Here is a 23006-nt window from a genome sequence, read left to right as displayed (position 1 = left end):
AAAATTGGATGCCATCTATCCGGTTTTTTTAAGGAATGCATATTTCACGTTTAATGACAGAAAGGTGAATTGTCAGAACTATGTAAAGTGATGTTTTCAGCATAAGGGGAAGATGATCATGTTTTTTTTTTAAGAATAAGCCTTTGCTCACCCGTTTCCCCCTTCAATCTAGCACGATTCCCTTATGATTATGAAGATCAGCTCAAGATCTTCTTATGGATCAGGGGTTAACCCGACACACACACACATGCTTAAAAGATCAAAATATTGTGCCTTGCTTTTTTCATTCAAGCTACTCCTCCTGCTGTAGCACATCGATAAATAAATAAATAAATAAATAAATAAATAACAAAAGGACAATCCCGGCACAAGACATATTTTGCAGTAATTATTGCAAACTCTTGCAGTAGCTGTTACCAAAATTAAAAAAAATATATATCCTTTGGCACGTTTCTAACGGGAAGCAGCCGGGAAATATTGAAAGCGCCGAAGCCAAGCCGCGAATAAAGAAAGGCTGCCTCTGAAGCAAAAGGCGTGAATACGAATTAGGGAAGGCTAAACTCTGCCCCTGCCTGGGGGGAACTTTTCCCAACTTTCAGACGAGACGGGGGTTGCCGAAAATCACGGCGCGAGGAAAAAGAGAGAGAGAGAAGGAAGCCCACGGAGACCTTCCCGGGGTCCCCGGCTCTGGGTGAGGGAGGGGGTGGGTGGGTGGGGGAGGGCTGGCGTGTTCCTTTAAGGGGGCTGGTCCTGCCGCGGTTTCCTTTTGGGTCGCCGCCGCCCCGCCCTGCGGCTCTCCAACCCACTTCGCTAAAGCTGCGGGAGGCTCAGTTGGGTTTTGCCCGACGCGGAGGGAAGTTTCAACTTTCTCGGCTGCTGCTGCTAGAGTCGGTTCAGGACGCTGCGGGCTGGTTATGCCCTCTTGCTCCGTAGGTAGGAGAGGGACAGAGGGAGGGGGAGAGAAAGAGGGGGAGGGAGAGAGAGAGGGACAGAGGGAGAGAGAGAGAGAAAGAGAGAGAGAAAGAGAGGGGGAGGGAGGGAGGGAGAGAGAGAGAAAGAGGGGGAGAGAGAGAGAAAGAGAGAGAAAAAGAGGGACAGAGGGGGAGAGGGAGGGGGAGAGAGGGAGAGAGGGAGAGAGAGAAAGAGAGAGAGAAAGAGGGGGAGAGAGAGGGAGAGAGGGAGAGAGAGAGAAAGAGAAAGGGAGGGGGAGGGAGGGAGAGAGAGAAAGAGTGAGAGAGTGAGAGAGAGAAAGAGAGGGACAGAGGGAGAGAGGGAGGGAGAGAGAAAGAGAGAGAGGGACAGAGGGAGAGAGAGAAAGAGAGAGAGAAAGAGAGGGGGAGGGAGGGAGAGAGAGAGAAAGAGGGGGAGAGAGAGAGAGAAAGAGAGAGAAAAAGGGACAGAGGGGGAGAGGGAGGGGAGAGAGAGAAAGAGAGAGAGAGAGAGAAAGAGGGGGAGGGAGAGAGAGAAAGAGGGAGAGAGTGAGAGAGAGAAAGAGAGGGACAGAGGGAGAGAGGGAGGGAGAGAGAGAAAGAGGGGGAGAGAGAGAGAGAAAGAGAGAGAAAAAGAGGGACAGAGGGGGAGAGGGAGGGGGAGAGAGGGAGAGAGGGAGAGAGAAAGAGAGAGAAAGAGGGGGAGGGAGAGAGGGAGAGGGAGAGAGAGAGAAAGAGAGAGGGAGGGGGAGGGAGGGAGAGAGAGAAAGAGGGAGAGAGAGTGAGAGAGAAAGAGGGAGAGAGGGAGGGAGAGAGAGAAAGAGGGACAGAGGAAGAGAGAGGGAAAGAGAAAGAGGGAGAGGGAGGGAGAGAGAAAGAGAAAGAGGGACAGAGGGAGAGAGAGAAAGAGAGAGAGAAAGAGAGAGGGAGGGAGGGAGAGAGAGAGAAAGGGGGAGAGAGAGAGAAAGAGAGAGAAAAAGAGGGACAGAGGGGGAGAGGGAGGGGGAGAGAGGGAGAGAGAGAAAGAGAGAGAGAAAGAGGGGGAGGGAGAGAGGGAGAGAGAGAAAGAGAGAGGGAGGGAGGGAGGGAGAGAGAAAGAGGGACAGAGAGAGAGGGAGGGGGAGAGAGGGACAGAGGGAGAGAGAGAGGGAGGGAGGGAGAAAGAGAGAGGGAGGGGGAGGGAGAGAGAGAAAGAGGGAGAGAGAGAGAGGAGAGGGAAGGAGAGAGGGAAAGGGAGAGAGAGAAAGAGGGAGAAGAAGAGGCTCTGACTTTCATCCCTGGGGGGGGGGGGCTGAACCAGGAGGAGGCAGGACCAGAGTGCGGGAGGCACCAACGTGTCTTTGCCCAATTTTAAGCCCCTTTGCGGTCCAGCTGCTAGAGAACCTGATCAGCGGGTGGGAGGCGGAAGGTGAGAGAGACGTTAAGGAGAAATTTGCAGAATGGGAGAAGAAGGGAGGAAATTTGCTGGGGTTATTGAGGATGCCACACACCTATAATCAGGTCGGCAATAGACCTTGCATGGACAGAGCCTTGACTTAGGGTTTATCTCAGTTTAAGGTTTGTTTCCCCACCCATCCTTGGCTCAGCTGGTTTGGTCAGGGGTATGTCTGTGTGTGTGTGTGTGTGTGTGATTAAGTGTATTGTGCAACCCAGAATATGTGTTAATTTGGTAATTCTGCACCTTGCGGGAACTCTTGTCCCGAAATGGTATAGGATCTCCTGCTTGAGCAGGGGGTTGGACTAGAAGACCTCCAAGGCCCCTTCCAACTCTGCTATCCTGCTAAATCTACCAAGGGGAAGATTCCCTACCATTAAGAGGGGGGAAAGAGACTTTGGAACATCCCCGCATCTTATTGGCGTGTTGTCAGGTTGCACAGAGCAATTGCAGTACAAGTTGATTTTATTTGATCTTTTTCACATTTGTGTTGGAGAGCAGCGGAGGGGATCGAGCTGCTTTGAAGTTCATCCCAACGGCGCCTGGATCCTGAGAACGAGGCGACAGGACCGATGCCTGCAAGCATGGAGATGCCTCTCATATTGTCCAGGTGGGCTTTGCTGCCGAAGAGAACTGAAATGTACGGTCTGATCTTGTGGCATGGTTGGGAAATGTCCTTTTGCACTTAGTGGCCAGTGACATCTTAAAAAAAAGAATATGAAAGAGCGAGCCAACCTGTGCGTACGTATGAAATTGCCTGGGCCACGACACTACCTGAAGGCAGGGAAGAAAAAGGAGGATGGGAATCCATTCTCAGCCCAGCAGGCAGAGAACTGCTGATAGGAAAGAAAGTTTTAGCAGGCATAAAATTGATATCTAATTACAGCAATCCCTGGATGGATCCAGGATAAAGTTGAAGTGAATAAGGAAAGGGGGTGGGGAAAATTTGCCCAAAGTAATTTTATTTTATTGCATCCCACCTTATTATTTTTTTTATAAATAACTCAAGGCAGCCAATATACTTCTTCCTCCTCCTATCTTCCCTACAACAACAATAATCTGTGATGTGGGTTGGGCGGAGAGAGGGACTGCCCCAAATTCATCTGTGCCTAAGGTGGGACTAGAACTCAACCGCTCCTGGTGATTGGCCCAAAGCTACCCAACTGGCTTTCATGCCTAAGGCTGGACTAGAACTCACCAGCTCCTGGTGATTGGCCCAAAGCCACCCAACTGGCTTTCATGCCTAAGGCGGGACTAGAACTCAACGGGTCCTGGTGATTGGCCCAAAGCTACCCAACTGGCTTTCATGCCTAAGGCGGGACTAGAACTCACTGGCTCCTGGTGATTGGCTCAAAGCCACCCAACTGGCTTTCATGCCTAAGGCGGGACTAGAACTCATCGGCTCCTGGTGATTGGCCCAAAGCCACCCAACTGGCTTTCATGCCTAAGGTGGGACTAGAACTCACCGGCTCTTGGTGATTGGCCCAAAGCTGCCCAACTGGCTTTCATGCCTAAGGTGGGACTAGAACTCACCGGCTCCTGGTGATTGGCCCAAAGCCACCCAACTGGCTTTCATGCCTAAGGCGGGACTAGAACTCAACGGGTCCTGGTGATTGGCCCAAAGCTACCCAACTGGCTTTCATGCCTAAGGCGGGACTAGAACTCACCGGCTCCTGGTGATTGGCCCAGAGCCACCCAAACGGCTTTCATGCCTAAGGCGGGACTAGAACTCAACGGGTCCTGGTGATTGGCCCAAAGTCACCAGCCAGCTTTCATGCCTAAGGTGGAAACTATAACTTACAGTCTCCTGGTTTATAGTCTGGTGCCTTAACTACTAGACCAAACTGATAAACCGATAACCAGGCCAATGTAAATAAAAATCATTCTCCTAGAAAAGGAATAGCCTCTTAACTGTGTTTTCTAGCTGAATGAGATGAACTGTCAGATTGCCACCCAAGAATTGTGAAATTGCATGATTATTTGACCCATTCACTTTTACCTACTGCTGATGAAGTATTTGCAAGACACCATGACTTCACTTCAGGCTGGGGAATTCTATGCATTGTGTATGACTACGCCGATGTGATGAACTCTTTCCATCTGGCCTATGGGTTGGGACGAACTAAGGAAATACACAGCTGGGTGTTTTGCACTGCTCGTCTCCTGGAATCTATGAGAGCAGCTTTGCATTTCTGCATATACTTGGAAACCTGTCCCCCTGAGCTTGCAAATTTTCTTAATTTCCTCCCCTTCGTGTAAACGTGTGTCGGATTGCAGCATTGGTTCCTTCAAGATGAGTTTGGGGATCTGTTGATAATGCTGAAACGCTGATGTCTTAAACCTGCTTTACATCAAGTGTCCGTTTCTTTTGGGGAGATGCCAAAGTCTTTTCTTTTGTAAAAATAATAATAATAATACACATTTCACCTGAAAAATAGGAAATCTCCAACCTTCTTATCTAAAACCCAAACCATCTCAGATTATGATACATCCCCATATCATAACTTTATCAATCCTATTATACTCCGTTAGGTATAGGGTTTCCTGCTTGAGCAAAGGGTTGGACTAGAAGACCTCCAGGGTCCCCTCCAGCTCTATTATTCTATGTTTGACAGGCATTGTAAGAGGAGAGCCCTGTTAATCGATGGGGGAAAAAAACCAAAACACCAGGAGTCCTTAGCATCTTTTCAGAGTAACTCTATGGCTCTGACGAAGTGGGTGCAAGTCACGAAAACTTGTGCTTTTTAATAAAATTGTGAGTTGGAGGAGTTGCTTCTAGCCTCCTCTTGATAAAGAAAGGCAGTAGACAGATATGTTGCAAACTATTTATTTATTTATTTATTTATTTATTTTAATTCCATTTATATCCCGCCCTTCTCCGAAGACTCAGGGCAGCTTACAAGCTTAGCAGTAGCCTTCATTCTATGTATATGCCTGCTTATTAGGGCTTTCACACACACCCCAAGCGGCATTATTACAAAGTCAGCTTATTGCCCCCAACAATCTGGGTCCTCATTTTACCTACCTCTGAAGGATGGAAGGCTGAGTCAACCTTGAGCCTGGTGGGATGCGAACCTGCACTAATTGCAGGCAGCTGGTGTTACTTAAGGAGGCATTAGCCCACTGCTCCACCAACTAATTAAGTCATCATCAGCTGAGAGACGTGTTTGATTTTTTTTTTCCAAAGTTCCACTCTGACTTGGCACCTCTTATTAATGATGCCAGGGAAACTATTCTGAATTCACCAAGCTTTTGGAAATTCACGACTCATCTTTGATTCAAGTACGCCTTTGGAACCCAAATCCTAATGTTGGCCATGTATTTTCTGCTACTCTGGCGATCCTTTTACTATCAGGCTTGTAACGGATCCCAGCCGAAGAAGGATGAAGGGATTCTTCTATCTAGCTCTTTTGTGTTGGCAAATGAATCCTGTTCTTGCGATAGCTTTTTTTAAAATCTAATTCTGTAACTGATTACTTTTACCCCTTTGCTTCTTCAGAAGAGAAATTGACTTTGGGAGACAGGTAATCCTCATCTTAGGGCCACGACTGAGACCAACATTTATGTTAAGTGAGTTTTGCCCCATTTATGATCTTTCTTGCCACAGTTGTGAAGTGAATCGCTGTGGTTGTGAAGTTAGTAGCACGGTTGTTAAATGGACCTGGCTTCCCCACTGAGTGCTTGTCAGAAGGTTGCAAAAGGGGATCAAGTGATCCCCGTTGTAACTTTGATCGGTCACTAAATGAATTGTTGTAAGTCAAGGACATTCCTGTACTATCAACTAACTTGACTTCCCAATTCAGTTTTCTTAAGGGTGTGCTAATTTTGTTAAGATGTATTCCGTTGCCCATGATGGCCAACCTACTCCTTAGACGTATTAGTGCGGCCCTTTTCACCAACACTTCCTTCCCAAATAAATTTGGTCAGGATTGTAGTTAAAAGTCAGTTAAAGTAGATCATTATGGGATCTACTTCATTTTTATTTGAAATCCCGAGTCTTCCCTGTGCGAGTTAATAAATCTGGAAGTTAACTAGCTTGGCTTGAAGAACTAGAATGTCTGGAAGAAGTACTCAGTCCAAGAATTTATTAGATTTGAATGGAGGCTCTTTATAAAGTCCACTCAAACTTTGCTACTGTGAACAGAAAATTGTTTTGTAGCAAATGGGGAGAAAAAAAATCATGACCAATCTTAGGGACTAGAAACTTGTTTATCTCCTAGTGAGAAGGTAGAGCTTTCTTGACTCCCGTCAATTTCATAAATTGACTATAAACCAAGAGGAATCTGATAGCACTTCTTTTGAGCCAGCAAATAACTATTCCTTGTTCACCGGATCCCCGAAAGATCCACATCTTTTTTGTGATAGGGGGACCAAAATTGGCTGCAGAATTCCAGGTGTGGTCTCACTAGAGTCAAGCTGCATTTCTAGCAACTTCTTGGACATGGTTGTTTTAACTTATAGCCTTGGGATTCCTTGGTGAATTCCTTTGCAACCACTAGTCCTCCTTAGATTTTGTAGATCAAGGAAGATTAACTACGTCCGGAAGAAGTAGCTCTTTGAAATGCATGGGACTTGCCTCCGATGTTAGTTTACGCTTGGCTGTTAAAAATCTGAACGAATCTTCTCGGCACCCCTGAATTGGGTGGCGTGAATAGGTAAAAACTAATAGCAAAAGCATCAGGTTAATCGTTCTACTTCCCACTTGCCAGTTAAAAAGGATTATCTTGTTTGGATTGTGTGTAGCATTTATGCTTCTTCCTACGTTAAGCCCAAATTTGATAGATTGGTGATCCCTATCCACTTCTGTTTTATTTCGTCATTCCTGTAAGTTAACTTTCTTTTTTTTTAAAAAAAGTGTGTAGAATGTACAAGGATGTCTTTGATTTTTTTCTTCTTCTCTGTGGGAAATCTAAAAAGAATGGCAACATGTAATTTACCCTTGTCAGTGCTATTATTATATGATAAATAATGGTGGGGCTTTGTAGAGGCACTGTGGTGGTGTTTTTTCAAATAAAAATCCTTCCAAAGATCGTAATCACAATTTATAGTGGACAGTTTTGAGAGAAATAAAGGGTTTGGGGGAAGAGAAGATATGGTTAGCTGCACAAAAGGTGAACACAGAACACAGAATGACAGAGTTGGAAGGGACCTTGGAGGTCTTCTAGTCCAACCCACTGCTGGAGCAGGAGACCCTATACCATTGCAGACAAATGGTTGTCCAGTCTTTTTTTTTTGAAAGCCTCCAGTGATGGAGCACCCACAACTCTTAAAGGTAAGCTGTTCCCCTGATTAATTGTTCTCACTGTCAGGAAGTTTCTCCTAAGTTCTAGGTTGCTTCTCTCTTTGTTCAGTTTCCATCCGTTGCTTCTTGTCTTGCCCTTTGGTGCTTTGGAAAATAGTTTGACCCCCTTTTCTTTGTAGGAGCCCCCCAAATATTGGAACAGTGCTATCAGGTCTCCCCTAGTCTTTCTTTTTATTAGACTAAAGGTAGAGGTAAAGGTTCCCCCGCACATGCGTGCTAGTCATTTCCAACTCTAGGGGTCGGTGCTCATCTCTGTTTCAAAGCCGAAGTGCCAGCGCTTGTCCGAGGATGTCTCCGTGGTCATGTGGCTGGCATGACTGGACGCCAAAGGCGCACGGAACGCTGTTACCTTCCCAGCGTAGTGGTCCCTATTTTTCTACTTGCGTTTTTACGTGCTTTCGAACTGCTAGGTTGGCAGAAGCTGGAACGAGTAACAGGCGCTCACTCAGGATTCAACCCGCCAAACCGCTGACCTTCTGATTAACAAGCTCAGCATCCTAACCCACTGAGCCACCACGTCCCTATTGAGCCACCGCATCCCTATTTTACTAGACTAGACATATCTAATTCCTGTAACTGTTCTTTCTGTGTTTTAGCCTCCAGCCCCCTAATCATTCTTGTTGCTCTTCCCTGAACTCTTTCCAGAACCATTGGTTCTGTTTAAAGACAAGTGATAACAGCTCCAACTAAGACATGGACAATTTGTAATATTAAGCATATTTACGTTATTTTCCGCCCAGTGGCACCCACTTAGGTCTATCTTATGTCAGATTTGTAAAGGAGTTATGCAGTTTGGGACAAGAAATTTAAGCACAGCTACTGCTCTATTTTTGACCCACCTTCCATTCAATTCTCGGAGTCTGCCTGGACAAGTCCTTGCAGTTTTCTCAGCCAGGTTTTTCAGACGTGGTTTGCCATTGCCTCCTTCCTAGGGCTGAGAGTGACTGGCTCTTCGGCTTTGAAACGGAGATGAGCACTGGCCCCTAGAGTTGGAAACGACTAGCACGCATGTGCGGGGGAACCTTTACCTTACCTAACCTTGGGTCAGTTGGACTTTGAAACTAATTGATGTCTCCTAGTAGTTGTGAGGATAAAGTGTTACAGGAGTGGAGAGAGCGCACTCACAACTGTGAATTTGTGGAAGAAAAATTGGGCTGCAAATGTAATAAATACAGGTAGCCCCAGTGGTGGGATTCAGCCACTTTGGCAGAACCGGTAGCTAATTTTTTGTTGCCCAGGCCCAGAATGGACTTCCGGAAGCAGCATCCATGCAGAGAACCGGTTGTTCACATATTTGAATCCCACCACTGGGTAGTCCTCAACTTACGAGCCCAATTAAGCCCAAAATTTATCTTGCTAAGTGAGAAATTTGATGAGTTCTGCCCCCTTTTTACGACCTTTCTTGCCACAGTTGTTTAGTGAATCCCTGCAGTTGTTAAATTAGTAACAAGGTTGTTGAGTGAATCAGGTCGCAAAAGGGGATCACATGACCCGGGGACACTGCGACCGTAATAAATATGAGTCAGTTGCCAAGCGTTTGAATTTTGATCACCTGACCCTGGGGATGCTGCAGTGGTCATAATGTGAAAAAAAAGGGTGATAAGTCACTATTTTCAGTGACGTTGTAACTTTGAACTGATGTAAGTTGAGGACTGCCTGTAAACGCAACAGAAGACTGGCATGATTTAAATGTCAAAAGAAAGCCAATTTTGAACGCATTTACTAATGCCATAGACGTGGTTGCTGCTTGGGAAGTTCTGAATTTAAAATGATAAGTTGGCCATAAGTTGGATCTTTGCTTTTACAGCCTCGTTGACAGGGTCTCTCTCCTTTGCTTCCTCACCTTATTTTGCATCTTGCATTCAAGGGACTAAAATAAACAGAGATTTGGCTGAAATCCTAAATCTTGATGCGCTCCATAGGGCTGTGTCTATATAAAGATGTGTACAGATGCTCCGCTAGGCAGCAGCCTAAGTCTGGCTCAGTTCCATGACAGCACATTGGAATCAGCGGTACTTAACTTGCATAGGATTGAGCTGTTAGCTCAGAAACATGGGCAGACAGACGGATGTGCAAGCAAGCAAGTAAATCCTTTTGCTGTAAAAGTGAAATATGTCTCCAGTGCATCTTGATAGTAAAAAGGACAATTGCCCTGCGTTTAGGCACACTTGGACTTAACGCCAGGCATTTTGCTTTTAAACAAATGTGGCTTGCACAAAACCAATATGTGGTTGGCTGGGTTTGGACTTCATATGCAGACTCAATCACTGTGGGTTGTTAAACCAGGGACAAGGACCTGAATTCAAGAACCTGAGCTGGCTTATTCAAGAAACAGAACACAGAATCACAGGGCCTCAGGGGTCTCCTAATCCAACACCCAAGCAGGAGACCTTACCATCCCACTCAAAAGGTTGTCCAGTCTATTTTTGAAAACCTCCAGTGATGGAGCATCCACAACTCCAGGAGGCATGCTGTTCCATGGGTTAATTGTTCTCACTCAGGAAATTTCTCCTTGGGTCTCTCTTGAACAAGCTTCCACTCATCACTTCTTTTCCTGCCCTCTGCTGCTTAAATGTGGCTTATTCAAGAAATGTAAGCGAATTGGAGGATAGCCCAGTTTGCCAGGGTATCCTGTCCCTTGATTCCAGAATATTGATAAATGAGGTCTACAAAATACCTCAAATAATAATAATAATAATAATAATAATAATAATAATAATAATAATAATAATAATAATAATAATAATGTTGGAAAGGACCTTGGAGGTCATCTAGTCCAGCCCCTTGCTCAGGGAGGGAACCCTGTACCATTTCAGACAAATGGCTGTCCAGTCTCTCCTTAACAATTCCCAGTGTTGGAGCATTCACTGCTTCTGGAGGCAGGTTGTTCCACTGGTTAATTGTTCTAACTGTCAGGAAGTTTCTCCTTAGTTCTAGGTTGCTTTGGAATGCTCCTATCAGCCAGCTGTTTTCCTGATACCTGCTTTTCCAGGCTCCTGGGGTTCTGCCACCCACTCCCAACAGCAAAGCCTTCTCTGATACTTTGGCTGTATTTTGCCGTGATTTGGCACATCAGCTTGCACTTACCATAATGACTGCCTTTTACATCTTTCCAGGGTTCAGAAGGGCTGAGAAAGGCACTCATTATTGGGTTCCGTAAGCAAGAAGCCACGAGTGTGAATTTCTGCAATATGTGGCTGTGACGAGGAAGGCCATTTAAGGACTTCGATAAGAAGATTGGAGGGTGGGGGGGGGAATCTTCTTTATAAAGGTGCAGACAGGAAGATGGCAGTTTTGAAAGGAGGTTCAATGAGTTGACCGTGGCGAATTGGCTGTGGTGAGTTGGCTACGGCGAGTTGTCCCATTCTGCCAATCTTTGCCTAGCCCAGAGGCCAAAATGTCAAATGTCTGAGCAGACGATGCTTACAGGGGAAAAAAATTAGTGATGGGTGCAAAGCGCCCTCTGTTGGCAGAAAGAAAGAGTATTTTGAGATCCCATCTATGGTGCAAAGCAATTTGCAGTAATTTTGCCCTGCAATAGAGAGAGAGATCCATTCTTGCATTAGAGGAGAAAAAGCAATAGCATTTAGACTTATATAACAACCCCCCCACAAATAGCACTTTACAGGATTCTCTCTGGGCAACCTACAATGCAGAAGCATTATTTGTATATTGCCTCCAACAATCTGGGTTCTCATTTTACTGACTTTGGAAGACCCATTCATGATGTTACCTTAATCAGCTGCACCGTCTGTAAGATACCACGATGAAGCTCTTTTCTATCAAATTAATTTTTTTGAGAGGATTGGGCATGGGATTTATATGTGTTTCACCAGAGCTGTTTTTTATTTGAGAGCTTATATTTTTGAGGCTGACAGCCACAGTTAGGTGGTCCCAGGTAGCCTGCTAGGGAACGTCCTCCGAAGGGTGGATGGTCCTTAAGATTTGATTTCTTTTTCATTATTTAATCCAGGTCTCAGGAGGTGGAAGCAACTGTCTGATCTGATTTGGGCTGGCTAGTAATGGAATGAGAGTTCCTTCAGGAAATCTTGGCTTGTAAGCTATATGGAAGAAGAAAAAATTCTAGAAGAGTCCAAAGGTGCTTTTTTAAAAGGCAGCTGGAATTTCCTTGTTGTTTTTTTTCTCTTGAAGAACGTTTCCTTTCTCATCCAAGAAACATCTTCAGTTCTTCAGACTTTGTCAGCAAGGTTTGGAAAGCAAAACTGGATCCAGATAAAACTTCCCCATTCCAACAAGTGAGGTTGTCATGGGAGGGAAGAAGCAACTGCTACAAGCCAGCATATTAGGTGACAGAACTAACTTCAGCCCAGCCCCAGACCACATATATCCCATGCTGGTCCTCTGCCTGACCATGACCTATTTTAAATCAGAACTGAGGAAGCTCCTCGGATGAGAAGCGAAACATCTTCAAGAGAAAAAAACAAAGTCCGGTTCCCTTTTGAAAAAGCCTCTTTGGGACAACCATGACCTGGATGACTGAGAATCTAGAAGAAGGGAATCCCAAATTCCTTCCATCTTTTTGCTCTCCCCCCCCCCCAATTTCCATGGCGGTATCTACATAATTACCAAGATTTGAACTCAGTTGAAGAAAGCAGTTACTTTTTACCAGTCTCTAAGAGACACAACCATATATTTATACTTTTCTGGGCTAAGTGAGCCCAGGGCAGGCAGAAAACCACGAGTACAAAAATGCAGCATCATAAAATATCTTAGATTCAAAGAATAGAAAAGAACAAAGATGTACCGAGAAGTGGTTTTCCCAGTGGGTTTTTAAAAAAAAAACCAACAACCCCCCCCCCAGGTTTTGGAAACTTTGGAATTAAAATGTTTTATGGTACTTGGAGAACCATAAAAGCATTCCGAAATAGTTTTGCCCAGATAGGTAACAGTACTTAGCTGACCTTGGCTGATCATAAAAAAGGCTAAATAAGGAGGAGACATCCGTAGGAAATTCCGGAATTATAGGCTAGGTGGAAAAGTTAGTAAAACGTCCTTGAAGAAGGAAATTATAAGCCACTTCAGGACTGCTGCCAAGGAACTGGCCATCTTTGTGTTGTCACCGGGAATTGAACTCAAGTTAAAGGAATCTTCTGTGCTGTTATGCACTCAAGGATACTTGCATCATTTAAATTTTTAAAAAAAGTGATGAAACACAGCAGAGGAAAACCACGAAAAGTGGCTTATGGAGGAATCCATGAATTCTGAGGGAAGAGGAACAACCTTCTAAATATGTTCATTTTATGTATCAAATGTAGAGACTACCCATCTCACAGGGTGAAAAAAAAAGGATGATTTCATGAAGTCATGACGCTTGGAAAGGACTGTCAAGCTCCAGCTTTTGAATACTTTTTCCAAGAGATGCAGATAAAAGTCAGATTCTAAATGCAAAGAAACCAAACCAAACCAAACCCTCTTCCCAAACAGGATATGAGTTTCTAATAGACTATTAAAAAAGGTCCAAGCATCATTTGAAGTTTAGAAACCAGGCAGAAATTCAAAGGTGGGAAGCATGGATGAACTCGGGTCCTTAAGAAGGCCGTTTAAAAACCCTATTTTGTACCGAGACATTTATTTTCCTTGGAATACAATGGACAGATTGTAGAATAGAATAGAATAGAATAGAATAGAATAGAATAGAATAGAATAGAATAGAATAGAATAGGACAGGACAGGACAGGACAGGACAGGACAGGACAGGACAGGACAGGACAGGACAGGATAGGATAGGATAGGATAGAGTGGAGTAGAGTAGAGTAGAGTAGAGTAGAGTAGAGTAGAGTAGAGTAGAGTAGAGTAGAGTAGAGTAGAGTAGAGTAGAGTAGAGTAGAGTAGAGTAGAGTAGAATAGAATAGAATAATAGAATAGGATAGGATAGGATAGGATTGAATAGAATAATAACTTTATTGTCACTTTAAATGTACACTAATCAGCATATATTAACATGAGATTTCATTGCATATAGCTCTCAAAGGGTAATACACTGCATAAACGTAACAAAAATAAATAAAATAAATTATGCCTATACCCACATGCACACACACATGTGGCCTAGAGAAACAACACAGTCTAGTTCAGATGTATATATATACGTGGCAAGAAAAATGAACCTTGTGAGTTTACCAGACCAGTGGCCTGAGGAACAAAGCTGTTACAGAATCTGGCGGTCCTACTACATGGTCTAACCTGGATGGTTTCTACCTTCACTCAACAGGTTTTCCTTCCAGTTCTTCCTCCTGGTTGTGATGCTGCTACAGATTGGAAGTACTCATGGCAGCCTGCCTTTCTACAATGGCTTCTACTATGACCGAGACATGAATGATAAAGGTGATGATAAAGGGGACGGAGATGGTAGCGTTTGGGACAGGAAAATGTGCACCTGGCTTGGTGGGCAGAGAAAAACAGTTGATTCACTGAAAATTTATAGAAAAATCAGGGCTCCAAAATGAGCACCTTCTCCCACTGTAGTTCGCCTGAGACACACCTTCTCCCACTGTAGTTCGCCTGAGACACACCTTCTCCCACTGTAGTTCACCTGAGACACACCTTATCCCACTGTAGTTCACCTGAGACACACCTTCTCCCACTGCAGTTCACCTGAGACGCACCTTCTCCCACTGCAGTTCACCTGAGGCACACCTTATCCCACTGTTGTTTGCCTGAGGCACACCTTATCCCACTGTAGTTCACCTGAGACACACCTTGTCCCACTCTTGTTCACCTGAGACACACCTTCTCCCACTGTGGTTCACCTGAGATAACACCTTCTCCCACGGTAGTTCATCTGAGATGCACCTTCTCTCACTGTTGTTCACTTGGTACACACCTTATCCCACTGTTGTTCACCTAACTTGGGATTTTGAATGGTCTTGCCTGACATCTGACCTTGGCTTCTTCCTTTCTCAGCTCTGCTCAATGGCGTTCGACTGTTGGTGGAGACCTCTGAAGATGCCATTTTTACCCAGCGTGGTGCCAACATTACACTGCCCTGCCATTATCACTACGCACCTAAACTGGATGCCCCTCGCAGGATCCGCATCAAATGGTCCAAGCTTCGGGAAGACAACTCTAAAGATCGAGACGTATTGGTGGCATCTGGGCGAAATCACCGCAGCTTTGGCGAGTTCCGTGGACGGACTCATCTGCAGCAAGATTCTCCTGACGAAGTTTCCCTGGTGATCAACGACTTGCGCTTGAATGATGCTGGGAAGTACCGCTGTGAAGTCATTGATGGTCTGGAAGATGAAAGTGGAACCGTGGACCTAGAACTGCAAGGTGGGTAGGATGGAGCTGATGTGACCAATAGCCTGAGGTATTATGACGTGATTAAGAAGTTGGCCTTGAACTGGGGAGACCCAGTTGATCCCAGAGCTTCTGGATGATATTGAGAGAGACTGATGCTGTCAGGCAGGAAGAATCAGAACTGCACATTAAGTTCCAGTTAGGATGATTCTGTTGATCACCCATTTAAGATGGTCATGTTTTTTCACAAGAATCAAGGCAACTAATGGTCAGCACTAAAATGGCACTAGATAAAAATCCACAGAATTCAAGGGGGCTGGACTTGGATTGCTTATGGCAATGAAATGATTCTAGACTGATTACTCTCTTGACCCCACCCCCAGGTTCTGCCTGCTCTTCTAAAGATACATTTTCCTCACTAGGTTATTGTAGTAATAAAATAGAGGGCAATTTCCATATATGCTCTCTTGAGCTTTCAGATACCTTTCAGGCAGATCCAAAAATATATTAAAAATGTACAACACAGCCACAGAACGAGATGTCTCCAAATTGTAATTATATTAAGATAACATTGCATAGTGATGAATATATTCTTGAAAAACAAATTAAAGGGTATAACTTATGGGACAGCTATGTACACTAGACAAAACAGTAAGGAGAAATGTGTATTGGAGAAAGAGATGCAAAAATGTATGTGAGGCTTTTAAAAGTATGTGTATGGAGTGAAGATATGAATGCAAAATGCAAAAATGAGACATTTAAATTGATGCATTAGCTTCTGAGTAGCAAGAAGGTATTTTGCTGTTTTATTTAGAAACTTAGTAAGATCAACAAAGATGATAGCTCGATAGCTAGATGGATGGATGGTAAGTGACCAGATAACATTAGAGTGTCGTCTTCTTTCTGGCCACTAGATGTTACTAGCAATCTGTCATTTATTGGTATCATTTTGATGTAAGCAGTCTATTGTGTGATTGCTTTGACATAATCCAGATCTAAAGCAAAGATATGCCCTCTGCAATCTGGAGATATATTTTAAAAAGCATTTAAAAACATTTCTTGCTGACTAAAAATTCCAGCTGTTCCTATCAGTAGGGCTAGCGGCGAGGGATGCTATGTGTGTTCCAGTGTCTAGATTGCTACAAGATGCCCACCTCTGTTTTACACATTTTTCCCCCCAAGTTAAAGTCATTTAAGTTGGGCTTGATTCACTCCTCCAAATTCCGGACATCAATGTGATTGTGTAATTTGTTTTGAAGGTTGCGTTATCCCGTTATGAAATGCACAGATTCAGTAATCTTTTTCATTTACTGTACATTCATTCACTTTTCCCAATTAAGGGGTGGTCTTTCCTTACCAGCCACCCCATGGACGCTATAAGCTTAACTTCCACGAAGCCAAGAAGACCTGTGAAGATCAGGATGCAGTAATAGCTTCCTTTGACCAGCTCTTCAAGTCTTGGTTAGACGAAGGCTTAGACTGGTGCAATGCTGGCTGGCTGATTGATGGCACAGTCCAGTACCCTATCACGGTACCACGGGAACCTTGTGGTGGGCCTCACTTACAACCTGGTATCCGAAGCTACGGAGAACGTCACAAGAACCTCCATCTCTTTGATGTCTTTTGTTTCTCTTCTGCTCTGAAAGGTGAGTGCAGTTATCTTAGGGACAGCGACTATTTTTAGAAGCAGATGTATTGAGAAAGAAGTAATAGGCTGGGGATCTTTTCTCTTCTTTTGGTGATATCCGTGTTCTGATATCATGGGTAATCCAGTGATAGCATGTCCCGTACACATGTCTGCCTTGGAAGGAGCTTTGGAAACAGCAATTAATCAAAGGAAAACTACCAAATGACTACAGTATGGACTGTTCCCAACTGATGGGAACATAGGGAGCTATCTTCAAAGATAGACTATGGCAGGGGTCTTCAAACTCGGCCCTTTTATGACTCATGGACTTCAACTCCCAGAATTCCTCAGCCAGCATGCCTGGCTGAGAAATTCTGGGAGTTGAAGTCCATGAGTCATAAAAGGGCCGAGTTTGAAGACCTCTGGACTATGGGTTCATTGTTGGACCTGTTAGCTTAAAGAGATCAAGGATGGAATAACTTTTTCATGAGAAACAAAAAGGGGTTCTTGCATTGAGTTGTATTTTGTAGCTCAACATAATAGAACTTCACTTTTAGATACATACATAACAGGAGCTAGGCTGCGAAAGTGTCTCCCTAGAGCAGGGGTAGGCAACCTCGGCTCTTTTATGACTCATAGACTTCAACTCCCAGAATTCCTGAGTCAGCATAGCTGATTCAGGAATTCTGGGAGTTGAAATCCATGAGTCATAAAAGAGCCGAGGTTGCCTACCCCTGCCCTAGAGAAAGGTGGCAGGTTTCCTGCCTTGAAAACTTTAAATGTTGCATCATTTTACTTATTTTGTTTGGCTTTCGGCTTGAGCTGAAATCAACCTCAACTACAATTTTGCTGGTTTTGGTAGTCCATTAATCTCCCATCACCTAGTGAGTGCCCTTGATATTTATTGAACTGCGATTCCCAACACCCTCAGCCAATGTTCTGTTAACAGCTGTCATTGTGTACAAATAAGACGACACTTTTTTTTTTAACAGGGATTCAACTCACATATCACTTGCTTATCACTTTAAACTTTAGGTTAGTGCAGCGCAGAAACTCATCCAACAAGTCTTGCGAACCACTGTTTATGGCTTAGCATTGTGTCATCTCTACCCCTCTGACTGGTTTAACAAATCATGTTTAGCATAAACTATGTTAGCCAACAATTGGCTTGTTTGATTATAAGAAGCTCAACTGGTATATGCAAACCTAAGCAGTTGCAGTACATTCATTCTCTTTTCTATTTAGCCATTCTGACTTTTTATTTTATATATATATATATATATATATATATATATATATATATATATATATATATATATATATATATATATATATATATAATACATGAATATCAGTAAAATATTCTTTGACCACCCGAATAGGGACTGTCTACTATCTTGAGCACAAGAAGAAATTCACCTTAGAAGAAGCCAAGCAAGCATGCCAGGATGACCAAGCCGAAATTGCCAAGGTGGGTCAGCTCTACTCAGCGTGGAAATTCCTGGACTTGGATCGCTGTGATTCTGGCTGGCTGGCAGATGGCAGCGTGCGGTACCCCATCACTTCTCCCCGACCCAACTGTGGTCCGCCGGAACCAGGCGTCCGAAGCTTTGGCTTTCCCCAAACTGGGAAATTTGGAGTCTATTGTTACAAAATGAGCTAAGGAAAAGCTTCCTTCATCAGTGGACGGGCGTCCTTTTTATCACCACTAGAGTTTATTATTTAAAGGGCCAGTCTCTTGGGGGGGGGGGGAAGGTCTGTTTTAACTCTATGTTTTCAAGTTTCTTTTTTCTTCTGTGGTTTTTTTTTTGTTATTTTGTTTTTTTAAAAAAACACTTTTGTAATGAAACCAAAAATGCTGTGAGTTGGAAATTGAGTTGCCTTGGTGCTGATTGGAAGAGCTTCCGGCTTCGTTGCCCATTGAATCATGCGGTCAGAAAACCTGAGCTTAGCGATGGGGCACATGCAAGTGAGAAGAGGCTCATCTTTTTATGATGTTCTTTCACAATGGGCTCCTGACAACACCTGTCAGTCAGATTAGGAAGCCGTCTGAAGTACCAGTTAGGCAGCTGTTATCCTAACTCTCTTGAGAAAGGAATTCCTGCTCCAGTGCAATGTTCCCAATTCTTAGTAGCATATGAGCTCATCTTAAGTGGTCCAATATTTACAACTTTTAAACCGAAGTGGCTATTTTAATGGCTCAGGACACTGTATGATAAGTGACTACATTATTACTTAAAAGGCATCGAAGGATCAGAAATAAGATCTGTTTGCCTTCTGGCTGATTGGCAAGAATCTCCGGGCAAAAATGGATGCAGAAGAGGCTGTTTCTCAATATCTTTTCCCCTGTTCTTCAGGATGTCAGTATGAACCAGGGAAAATGTAATTCCTTCTGATAAGTGATGAATTGGACCTAGATCCATATTGAGCAGCACCTGTTATGTCACGAACTAATCCCTTCCTCATATCTTTTTATAAAGTGACAAGAAAGTGGAATGGCTGGACGGAATTAACGCAATAGGCTCTGCTGACTTGTATTTTTTATGGTGTCGGCTTTGATAGTTGTGCAACCTCAACCATTCAGTAAACCATAGTTAAACAATGGCTTGGAATAATGTATGAATCAAGGTTTCTGTCTTTGCACAGCCATACACATAAGCCTCCTCTAATTTAGAGTTAGACCAGTTTGAGGAGAAAACAGAGAGTCATTTACAATCTGATGTTCAGCTTGCTATAAGGGCAGGCAAATCTGGGCCTGGATCAACACATCTGACTAAGCCATATTGTTTTGTCACTTTTTGTATGCAGAAGAAGCGAAGGTCCATTAGGACTCTCAGCCAAACCATTATTCTGGGCAACAATTGCTTCCATACCTTTTGTATTGTCAAATGTGACTTGAACATTGTCTTGTGGGGGGTCTAAAGATGGGGGTCTCTGGGATGTCTGCTAATAAAACTGGAAAGAAACCACACAAAGAGGTAACTTGGATATCAATCACATACTCCATCCCGATTACAGAAGCTGGCCATCAACCAATCCTCAATTTCTCCAGATGTCTTTTTTTTCCCCTACCAGATTCTACTGGAACAGAAATAGCACTGAGGTGGGTAGTGGGATACCAAGATTAATTCGAAGCATTTTTGGAGCAGAACGGAACGAAAGGGTTGAAAAGTGAGATGCATTGTGGGTGGGAAGGAAACATGGTGGGGGGAGCGGAGGGGCCAAAGGAAAAACTGGAAGGCTGATGGAAGGAGCTTTGAATGAACTACATTCATCATGACTAATGAAAGGTCTCTGCTGTTTAGAGCACACATTGAAACTCTCTGCCTAAATATTCAAATCAAATTAAACTCCCTCTGTATGTACAGAGTCTAAATCGTTTGCAGAGGTTGCTCTACTGGTCTTGCAGTTAAAGGCAGATTAAGACTGCAGGGGGACGTTGCCAAGTTTGGGCTCAGGTGGTGTTGACCCCTTTGCTGTGTGTAGGACAGCACACAAACCGGTCAGTCCTAGAGGAGATCAACCCTGACTGCTCTTTAGAAGGCCAGATCCTGAAGCTAAAACTCAAATACTTTGACCACCTAATGAGAAGGAAGGACTCACTGGAGAAGAGCCTCATGCTGGGAAAGATTGAGGGCAAGAGAAGAAGGGGATGACAGAGAATGAGGTGGCTGGATGGAGTCACTGAAGCAGGAGGCGTGAGCTTAAATGGACTCCAGAAGATGGTAGAGGACAGGAAGGCCTGGAGGAACATTGTCCATGGGGTCACGATGGGTCAGACACGAGTTCGCAGCTAACAACAACAACAACAACAACTCTTTCCTGCTTACTTTCCTAATAGCTTTGTACCAATAAAGGAGCATATTTGTGGCTCAGGGTTGAACTGAGAGGTCCTTGGTGCTCTCGCAGCTTGCTTGCTTTCTTGCAGGCGTTTCATTACCCAAACTAGGTGACGCCATCAGTGCTAGTCCTGATGATGCTATCTGATGTTATCATTAGCGCCGATGATGTTACCTAGTTTGGGTAATGAAACGCCTGCAAGGCAACAAGCAAGCTGCGAGAGCACCAAGGACCCCACAGTCGTCATCGTCCTCCTCCTCCTCCTCCTCCTCCTCCTCCTCCTCCTCTTCCTCCTCCTCCTCTTCCTCCTCCTCCTCCTCCACCACCATCACCTTCTAGCACCGATGATGTTATCTAGTTTGGGTAATGAAACGCCTGCAAAAAAATAAGCAAGCTTGGAGAGGACCAAGAACCCCACATTTGTCCTCCTCCTCCTCCTCCTCCTCCTCCTCCTCCTCCTCGCACTGATGATGTTACCTAGTTCGGGTAATGAAACGCCTGCAAGAAAACAAGCAAGCTCGGAGAACACCAAGGATTCCTAATAGCTTTGTCCTTACACTTTGGTCATGAAGCCCTCGGCTACCTTCTTCCCACCCACTTGGATGCTAGCGCTGTTATGACTATAAAATGGAGCTTTCTACCACCCTCCTGTTAAAGAGAAAAAAAAAACAATGATTTGAGGATAAGAACCATGTGACTGTAAGAAAAGTAAGCAAGCACAACGGGATGAGCATGGGCGAAATGTTTTATATTTATCATCCCATTTTTAATGGTTTCAATCAGCAGTCATCTTTGGCCTCTGAGAACAATTATTGGAATTACAGTAAAAAAAAAAGTACCTGTATCTTAGCTCATACGGTCTTTAACAGGATGATAGATTATTTATTAAGCCAATAGAATTGACTTTCTTTTAAATGCCCTGTAAACTGCCCTGAGTCCTTCGGGAAAGGGCGGTATATAAATCTAAATAATAATAATAATAATAATTTGTAAGTGTTAACAAACCACCCATAAAAGGATGTGCAACACAGGAGGATGCTTCAGCAATGTCAACTCTTCAAGACTGATGTTAGGTGTACCTTTTGAAGTCCCTGTCACCATTTTCTCCTTGTGGGTCTTCTGGGCTATGGGGGTCTTAGCTGTCCCTCCTTTTTGGACATGACCAAGTGGGTCATTTGGTCTGCCCTACAGCACCCACAAACGCTGCACGTAGCCCGATGATCAAATACATTCATGCATCCGGGTGCCCCTCCCTCCTCCCCATGTGCATGCAAAGAGCACCTCAGCCAGGATAAATTACAACAACTTTTATTGTACAGGATTCACCACAGCACTAACAACAATAGGCTTGGCTTTTTTCCCCCCCATTCCAGAGTTGCCTTTTTGTGCACAGGACTTTAAAAGAAGAAAATTAAAAATTCTGGGGCTCTTTTCCTTGATGTCTTTTTTTTCCTTTTCCTTTTGCAAAATGAAAAGCTCTTCCTGGTTGTGTTTGCCCCTCCCACTCTTCCTCTGCCCCAGACATTTTCCCCATTCCCCATTGAATTATAAAGCACATACTCAAAGCTGGACTCCTACCAGCATCGCAGAGACATTGGCAAGTCCATTTAAGTTACTGTAAAAAAATGACTTCCTCTCGATTTCCTCTCTGTTTTCAGTTAATCTAACACATGTATTTTAAAATATATATATATAAATAGGTGCAGGGAATCCCAAGTGCCCTGCACCATTCCCTGTGAGAGAGAATACACCATCTCAGGATGGGAGCTGCTTTGCCTGCCACATGTCCTGGGGAATAAAACTGCAGCAAGAAGAAATGTAGGCATGTGAAACTTGCGTGACCATTTGCCCCAGCCCATGCCCACAAAATAAAAATGGGGGTGGGGTGGGGGGAACGAGTCAGAAAAGATGCAGGGTCAGGTTCAGCTAGGACCACCAGAATCTGACCGCAAAGGAGCTGAAAAAGGGCAGTAAGGTGTGTAGTTTTGTTCTGCCCCCTTCTTACCTGTTTGCATCTGAGCGGATCGGATGCTCTGGCCAATTTCAACTTCCACAAGCGATTTGACATTTGGCATTTATTTAAAGGAATGAACATATCCCAAAACAAGCAATCACCCGTTTGCACTGACGAGGAGGTGTTCAGAAGAGTTGAAAGAGAGGTTTCCTGACCTGTTTCCCCTTACAATACTTTGGCCCCTTTGGCATGTTTTTCGATATGCTCACTTCCTCTCTGTAGCTCCCACTGAATCCCAGGATGTTTGCTGCAACATGGAAAGATGGATTGGGAAGGAGGGGGGGGGGGCTGTTAAAAAGTACTTGTGCACTCTGCAATTTTTAAATTACACTTCTTGTGAGATAAAAAAAATCAGGATTCCCCCTGTCTTCCTGCTCCTCCTCTCCCTCCAGATAATCTATTATTTAACTTAACCCTATGTAGCCTTCCCTGTCCCTTCCCCACAAAGGCACAAAGATAGTTGGCTCTATCATTATATATATATATATATATATATATATATATATATATATATATATATATATATATATATATATATATATATATATATATATATATATATATATATATATATATATATATATAGTTTGCTTCCTATT

General features: G+C 43.9%; 2 protein-coding genes across 3 annotated transcripts in view; one reads left to right on the top strand and one right to left on the bottom strand.

Annotated features, from left to right (window-relative positions):
- The window catches only part of ABHD2 (abhydrolase domain containing 2, acylglycerol lipase), a 203139-nt gene that overhangs the window by 119851 nt on the left and 60282 nt on the right, over positions 1-23006 (bottom strand). The gene's annotated exons all lie outside the window — the stretch shown is intronic.
- Positions 853-19513, top strand: HAPLN3 (hyaluronan and proteoglycan link protein 3). 2 transcript variants are annotated; one of them, XM_083371369.1, is made up of 6 exons: positions 853-933; positions 2861-2974; positions 13899-14011; positions 14591-14959; positions 16267-16572; positions 17936-19513. In XM_083371369.1, exons 2-6 carry the CDS (start codon positions 2937-2939, stop codon positions 18214-18216), a joined length of 1107 nt encoding a protein of 368 aa, XP_083227495.1. In that variant the 5' UTR covers positions 853-933; positions 2861-2936; the 3' UTR covers positions 18217-19513. The 2 variants fall into 2 exon arrangements, with proteins under 2 accessions (XP_083227495.1, XP_083227496.1); XM_083371370.1 differs by lacking the exon at positions 853-933 and adding an exon at positions 2432-2486 and having other exon boundaries at positions 2866-2974.

This window comes from Vipera ursinii (assembly GCF_947247035.1).
Source record: "Vipera ursinii genome assembly, chromosome: 11".
NCBI classification, from domain to species: domain Eukaryota; kingdom Metazoa; phylum Chordata; class Lepidosauria; order Squamata; family Viperidae; genus Vipera; species Vipera ursinii.
This window is presented reverse-complemented; position numbering and strand designations above follow the sequence as displayed.